This window comes from Nicotiana attenuata, unplaced genomic scaffold (assembly GCF_001879085.1).
Source record: "Nicotiana attenuata strain UT unplaced genomic scaffold, NIATTr2, whole genome shotgun sequence".
Classification (NCBI taxonomy): Eukaryota; Viridiplantae; Streptophyta; class Magnoliopsida; order Solanales; family Solanaceae; genus Nicotiana; species Nicotiana attenuata.
In genome coordinates, this window is record NW_017673076.1 from 72,101 (window position 1) to 79,854 (window position 7,754).

Here is a 7,754-nt window from a genome sequence, read left to right on the forward strand (position 1 = left end):
TCATCGTTCTTACTGCCCTAAGCCACCTCGAGGTCACCGTCTCGAGGTCACTGCTGCTAACTAACATTGGTTTGATTCACTTCTATCTTTCATTTCTACTTTATATTACTTGATTATTAATTAGTATTGAACTAGAGCGTATCTTTAAAACCACAAAATCAAGTTTAATTGTTACTCGTATTTTCGAGGTAAACACTTTACTTTCAATTTTTTTTATTCATTTTCCTAATTTGGAATTTATTCCATTTGGGATGATCTATTTTGTGGACTCTCCAATTAAGACAATGACACGTACAATGACAGTAATACTTAATTATATGATTAAAGAACGTTAATTTTGGACAAATATAAAACATTAGAGTAACGACAATTTCTAAGCTGGATTTAAGCACTATTTTGTTATTTGTACGTTATTATTGTTTGGACCCCAACATCTTCCTCCCTCAATTATTGATTTTTGTACTACTCCTATATCCCACCACTAGCCAACGTGCGCTCCTGCTAGTATATCATTTCCTTTCCACTAAAAATTCTCTCCTTTGTCTTTTCTTTTCTTTTCCTTTCAAATCCCAAAACTTCTTCACAAAATCAAGAAATTCCAGAAGATGAACAAAATACAAGAATATTAATGTTTCTTCTGAAACAAATGGTGAATTACGTGACCAAAGATTTAATGAAGCTCAATCTCATATTTAGCTGACGTGGGGAGATGTCATTGGTTGGTCTGAAGGTTCTGGACCCCACGTTAGTACAATTTAGCCACCAACCAACCATGAACCAAGTTTCTTCAGGTTGACCCTTTAGTCCTTATAGATCACAAAATTCTTTGCCACTTTCCAAATTTGACTGTATTCAAGTTATGAAAAAGGAAAGCTAGTAAATGAGAAACGTGACTCTTGAGTAGCTTTATCTTCATGTTGTGACCATTCACTCTGAACCCCCATAAGATTTTCTTTCACAAAGGTATGTAATGAAAATCTTGTTTTATTTTCTTTCTTGAAAATTGAAGCTTTCTTTTCATAATTTGACTTAGTTTTTCATAGCTTTTATAATTGAGAATGACTTAATTTGGTATAGTTATAGTCTTTCCGGTGGATATAAGGTTTCCTTTTAGTAAAGGTCAATCCGGTGCACTAAGCTCCCGCTATGCACGGGTCCGGGGAAGTGCCGAACCACAAGGGTCTATTTTACCCCGCCTTAACCTGCATTTCTGCAAGATACTGTTTCTACCGCTCCAACTCGTGATCCCTGGTCACGTGACAGCAAGGTTTCTTGTTTAGTGTTGTTTATAATATCTAATGGAAAAGCCTTTGGCTTTCACTAAAACAAGAGATGGGCACTGCAATTTCTATTTTTTGAGCATGGAGGAAGTTGAATTATGGTCTCTTAACATTTACATGTTTGTATGCTTAAAAAGATACTGTTAATCTGAGGCAATTAAGCTCCATGTTTTCTTTTAGCTTTCCTGTGAGTTGTGACAAATGTAAAGCTACTCAGAGGCGGAGCTAGAATTTCAACCTTATGTATTCTGGAATTTAGAAGGATGACTTCAAGTGTTAATAACTGGGGTCTAAATTTAATATTTATACATATTTAATGAACTTCTTAACACAAATACACTGTCTGAACAAAAGCTACTGGGTTCGCCCGAACCTGTAACTCGGCTACTAGCTCCGCCCCTGAAGCTACTAGGTGCAGCAGATTAAAAGAGCTTGTTGACAGTTTATATGATTTCTTGTTTAATGGATAGATAGAACATAAGTTCTGTAGTCGAATTCTCAACACAGATAAGCAATTTGATGTCTATATTACTTGTTTGCTCCTTTAATGTACTGTAGGAAATCATAATCAAGAGGAGTGTGGAGAAATAAACTACGTATAAGTGACTAAGGATAAGCCTTTTGAATGATCCATACCATTTTAGGTAATTATGAATCTTCTTGATGGTTATTTAGCTCTTTTCCGATGTTTCTCAAAGAGCACACAGCTAACAGATTGTCGCACATTGTCCTTGTTAAGTATTCATTTGCAAGAGTGCTTTGGTTATTTGTGGAGAAAGTGAAAAGATGGTCTAAAGGAAAGAAAGGAACAGAACAATTATGAAACATTTTACCAGATCATGAAGGTTTGATAGAAGTGTGAGTTAAAAAATCAGAATGTTAGCAGTAATGAATTGACTGATTAGTTCCTTCGCTTGGATAAAAGATGTTACGGGGTTAGACAATACAAAAACCTGCTTTTATGGTAGACATATTTGAGGGCTCAGAATGGTGTAAAATTTTAAAGTATCTGTGCATCTGTATAAGCATTGGGATGATCTATTTGGTTTCAGTGTTTTGCTTTTGGGTTGTTGTTTTCCTATCGAAACTTGACTAGTCGACATGATAGCAAGCACATATTTTATACTAGGAAAAGTGGTATCTGTTAAATTACTCAAAACCATCTATAGATGACCAATAACCTTGGCACCGATTAAAGTATAAGACATATACAGATGGCAATTTAGCAAATATAATTATAAACACCTTGCCTTTACTATACATTCCTTCAAGTTCTTTTCGTTTCTTAGCTTCCTACTTATTCATTTGGTCTATGCGCTTTGAAAATTAGTATGTACTTGCATTTCGTGTAATGATGTTTCCCTTCCCATTTGCAGCTTCCCTATCGGAAGTGCTGATCAATGGAAATTGAAGAATTAGCTGCACGTACTACTGATATTATCGATCCACAAGCAATGGAAACCTTAGTGATCGAAAGTCTCTCAAGTGAAGCTAAGGAGATGGAAGAGATGAGGAGTTCCATGGAAATCTTGAATAGAGTAGATTTGGACCTCGCCTATTCTGATGAGAAATTGGCGAATCTTGACAATCTTTTGGTGCGTATCTTGACTTGGGAAAATGAAGTTGAAGCAATCTCTTTCGAGATTGATGACATTTCTCCTGACTCAATTGAGAAAGTACTGGCGTTGGATCACTTATCTTCCATTTTGAGCTCCGAGATAAGACAACTGGACAATTTCATAGGCACTCTTCAAGACCTAATCACTGGCGCGAGGCAAAAGATACCCTGCAGAGAATTGAGTGAGTTGCATGTGATAATGGAGAACAAATTTCATGATACTGAAGAGTTGTTGAGACAATCAAAGGAGCGTATCCTAGAAATGAAAATGCAGCTTGCCAAGTCGCAGATGACCTCATTAGCTTTCGATCAAAATGAATGTAAGTTACGGAACTTATTAGGTTCAAGAATACGTTTTTTCTTCTTTACTAACATGTTAAAGACTTTACATCTTTTTCTGGTTCATGTATTAACAGGGAGACAAAGGATGAGTTTAGATTTATCAGAAACTAATAATGTTTCAGCAAGAGGATTGAAGTCACACGTGCAGACAGTTGAGCAAAGACGTACACTAAGAATGTTGGAGAAATCACTTGAAAGAGAGCTGGATCTTGAGAAGAAGTTGACTATGCTTAAACAAAATGAAGATGATCTAAAGTTGAAGCTGCGGTTGACAGAGCAAGTAGCTCTGTGTATGGAAGAGGGTGCAGAGGTTATATGGGGTAGGTTTTTAGAGTCGGAAAATGCAGCGGAGGTACTTATGGGAATTTCCAGAGAGATGGTAAGCCGACTACAGATTGTTAACTTCAATTTGAATGGTTCACTTCAACGAGAGCGCGCTTTTAAACTAAAGATTGATAATTGCATAGGACAGGTAAATGCCAAAGATATTACCATTGAAAACCTTAATAGCAGCATTAAACAACTTACTGCTGAAAATGCTGAAGTATCCTCTTTAAGGGACAGGCTGAAAATTTTAGAAGATAAGTTGAAAGAATCCGAGTCTAAGTTGTTGAAAGCAAATGAACTGAATGAAGTAAGTGAAGAGCGGCTTAAAGAACTGGAGTGTGTCGTAGAATCTCAGAAAGAAGACATCGATATTGCAGAACATAAGGCTGAAAATGCGGAGGAAAAGGTAGCACATTTGACAGAGACAAACTTGGAACTACATGAAGAGTTGGATTTTCACAAGAGTAGTAATGAGAGTAATGCTAAAAAGGTCAGCATTCTCGAGAAGCAGGTCAGGGAACTAGAAATTCAGCTACAAAATGCTAAGGCATCATCTGAAGCAAGTCAAGAACAACAGAATATGCTTTATTCTGCCATTTGGGATATGGAAACTTTAATCGATGAACTAAAACAAAAGGTATTAAAAGCTGAAAGCAAGACTGAGCATGCGGAGGAACAGTGCATTATGTTGTCCGAAACTAATTTAGAACTTAACAAAGAAGTAGAGTTTCTAAGATCAAGAGTTGAAGGGTTGGAAAATTCTTTGAATCAAGCTACTGTTGAGAAAATTGCAAGTGCAAAAGATATTAATATCAAAACCAGCTTTATCATGGATTTGGTTATGCAGCTAGCTATAGAAAGGGAACGAGTACAAAAACAGGTGCTTTAGTTTCTTCTTTTTTTGTTGCTTTTTGTATAGAAGTTTAAAGTTTGAAACGATGTTGAGTTCTGATTGCTTTTCTTTTCTTCTTATTATTTTTTGGGGCAGATTTTTTGTTTGACCAAGGAAAACAAATCATTGATCAGGAAGTTGGAGACAATAGAGAAGCAACCGTCCATACATGTACTTGAGAATGGAGGTGGTGATACTGAGCTCTCATCTTCTAGAGTTGTCTCAACAATCACTATCTCTACAGATAGTTCTCATGAAGTTCAAACAGAATCCACACTGAAAAGCTCCCAGGTATTTATTTCGTTTTATTGCATACATCATTTCCTAAATATATTGTGTTCCGATGTATGCCACTTATTATCCTACTTTACTGTAGTGAAAGTAAGGCACTCTTTCACTATATATGTTATCGCATGCTGTATATCTGACTTTTATGAATGTTTCTTCTTGAAAATACAGTGTCTATGTGCTTATTTAGATATACTCTTTGGCAACGTTCTAGTGCTATTGTGCTCAGGGCTTTAGTCTAGTGGTAAGAACGCAACACATGATATGTGGATTAGGCGCATATTACGGGTTCAAACCCTGTTGTAGAGAAAAAGCATGTATATAAGTGGAGAAGGGTAGAAGGGCAGGCACATTATCCACCAAGTTCCAAACTGTACACCAGTTGTCCTTGGGAATTTCTCGGTTATCAAACAACAAAAAGAAGGAACATTCTGGTGCTATTGGATTAGTAATTATCCAGACTGAAATATGCTATATGCTCTCATATTTGAAACGCGATCTTTTTGCATGTTTCATTGCTTTCCTTTTAATGAACAGACCCGGCACATCATTTGTGAAGTCTGAAGACCTTAACCTGACTAGTCACCTTATATGCGTTTTAGTCTTAGCCTCAGAATTGAGGTTTTATGAGTACGCTTCTGCAAAGGGACAATGAAGTCTAGCTTATCTAGATTCATTCACCTGTGAACATATATTTTCTTCCAGATGACATATATCATCCACTCTGATTTAAACATTCCTTCTCAATACAACAACTACCAAGCTCAAACCAAAAATTTTCGTTCTATGCATAACCCGCTGATTGAAGTAGTCTATGATTGCTATAACCATGAATATTTGATGCTTGGATACTTAAGACATATGATAACGGACCACAACGAACATCAGAACCTAGAAACACTTGGCAGATTAAGGTTCTGAGGATTAGTGATCTTGTTCTATGTCGTCTAATATGTAAAAGCTGAATCTTGATTATTTGCTTTCTTTGGACATGCAATCTAAGTTCCTCCAATCATCAGCCCACTCCTTCTGGTCTTATTTTTCTTTCCGAGTTCATTGCTTCTCAAGATGGGAGATTGGCAGTTCCTTCCATTTTCCTGATTGTTTGTGTTTGCTGCATAAAGAGATTGACCTCAGTCTACTTGATTAAAAAAAGATAGGTTAACCTCATTCTATAGGATATTAACAGCATTCTATAAATTCTAATAGAAGTGTTGGTTCTCTGATTTAGGTGGACGAATTACCACCTGATAAACCTACCGATCAGTGCAGTAAGTCTTCTGTGTCGATAAATGAAGAACCTAATATGGTTGTCACGTCAGAGGAGACCGAGGTTCAGCTACAGCCAAGGCAACGCCACAACAAGTACATTATCATGGCCATCCTCGTCTTATTACTTTCGACGTTGGGAGTATATTTCTCTGGCAAAAGAAATGACATTCTTGACTGGTTGTTGGTTAAATGATATACTAGTACTTGTTGGAATACTTTGTACAGATTCTTTGATTGTTTTGTGTTCAGTGTATTCTTCTAGTGGCTGTAAATTTTGTTGTGATCTCTTATTTTTTTCATTTTAATTCAAATCTCAAGAGATAGCAATTCTTTTAAGCGATTGTGTTAGTGGAATGAGTATTGTAAGATCAAGATAGAGCTATTTCTAAAGCAAATTTTAATGGAATGAGTACTGTTGTGGACTTTTCTTGTATTTATTTGAAGCACTATTGAAGTGGATTGTTGCAAATAAAACACAAATTCAAGATAATTTTCTCCCTAAATGATGATAATCATTTCCTTTCTTTATCTAACTTACGTTGAGTTTTTGATCAACATTGTCCCTTATTTTTTACGGTAGATCTATTTTGGTCCCTCAAATATAACCCTGAGCATATTTAGTCCCTTAAGTATGCTAAAGTAGAGCACCTTTAGTTTCATTGACACAATATGTTCAAAAACTAACGGTGTTACCTAACTCTGATTCAAGAAGCGAATCTTCTGCTCTGCGTTTCCTCTCCTTTTATTGGATAACGCAAATCATCACTTTAATTCTTCATTTTTAGATAATGTTTTCTAAAATTTTGACCTTGAAAATATCCCTTTTTGTGTCAGTTTTCAATGAGAATATGATGTTGTATAGCCGCTGTGAAAATAATAGCCGAAAAAATATATAAGAGGCGTATTTTTTTTTTTGTGTGTAAATATACATTTAAAAATTTCGGTTGATTTTTCCAAAAAGAAAAGTTAAAATTTGAAAAAAATAGAGCTGTTAGGATCACTTCTAGGCATATTATTGAAGCAAACGAATAACCAGGTTGTATCATCACTTTTAGCCCGTGCCAGAAACTATTTACATCTGGTAGCCGAAAAAGTATATAAAATTTGTATAATTTTGTATATTAATATACAAAATGTATATATATACAAAAATATACAAATTTTATTTATTTTTTCGGCTATTGTTTTTACAACGGCTATCTAAAAATGAGGAATTAAAGTGATAATTTGCGTTTTCCAATAAAAGGAGGAAACGTTTTGCTAAGGAACAGAAGATTTGCTTCATGAATCAAATTTGGGTAACACCATTAGTTTTTGAACACATTGTGTCAGTGAGACTAAAGGTGCTTCACTTTAGCATACATAAGGGACTAAGGCCTCATTTGTTTGCATTTAATGGAGGTCTGAATCTAAATCATTCAGATCTCAAACATTAAGCGCGTTTGTTTTTAAAGTCTGAATCTTGATTATTCAGATCTTAATCATTAAGTGTGTTTGTTTGTTTTACTTTACCATCACTTAATGGGTTTGAATAGGCCTGTATGATTAAGATCTATAACAGAGACTTAATTTTATTAAGATGCTATCACATATTCATTATTAACTGCCACCACCGCCTACCATTATCAACTACCACCATGCTACCACCATTAGCATACTCAACCACCACCACCACCACTACCACCCCACCACCACTACCACCTCCACCACCACCATGCCACCATAATCTTCAATC

The 7,754-nt window shown here is 35.6% G+C and overlaps 1 protein-coding gene across 2 annotated transcripts; it reads left to right on the top strand.

The window, feature by feature from the left end:
- The first annotated feature begins 473 nt into the window (after positions 1 to 473).
- On the top strand, positions 474 to 6,443 carry LOC109215376 (WPP domain-interacting tail-anchored protein 2). Of its 2 annotated transcripts, XM_019379428.1 has the most exons (6): positions 474 to 963; positions 1,839 to 1,924; positions 2,657 to 3,218; positions 3,315 to 4,447; positions 4,556 to 4,750; positions 5,979 to 6,443. In XM_019379428.1, the coding sequence occupies exons 3-6, from the start codon at positions 2,681 to 2,683 to the stop codon at positions 6,210 to 6,212; spliced, it is 2,100 nt and encodes a 699-aa protein (XP_019234973.1). In that variant the 5' UTR covers positions 474 to 963; positions 1,839 to 1,924; positions 2,657 to 2,680; the 3' UTR covers positions 6,213 to 6,443. The 2 variants fall into 2 exon arrangements, with proteins under 2 accessions (XP_019234973.1, XP_019234972.1); XM_019379427.1 differs by lacking the exon at positions 1,839 to 1,924.
- The last annotated feature ends 1,311 nt before the right edge of the window (positions 6,444 to 7,754 follow it).

Excerpts from the sequence above, each read along its gene's own strand:
- LOC109215376 (XM_019379428.1), top strand. The coding sequence starts at position 2,681 with ATGGAAATTGAAGAATTAGCTGCACGTACTACTGATATTATCGATCCA. Across the intron at positions 3,219-3,314 it reads AGCTTTCGATCAAAATGAAT|GGAGACAAAGGATGAGTTTA; the intron begins GTAAGTTACGGA and ends ATGTATTAACAG. Across the intron at positions 4,448-4,555 it reads GGGAACGAGTACAAAAACAG|ATTTTTTGTTTGACCAAGGA; the intron begins GTGCTTTAGTTT and ends TTTTTGGGGCAG.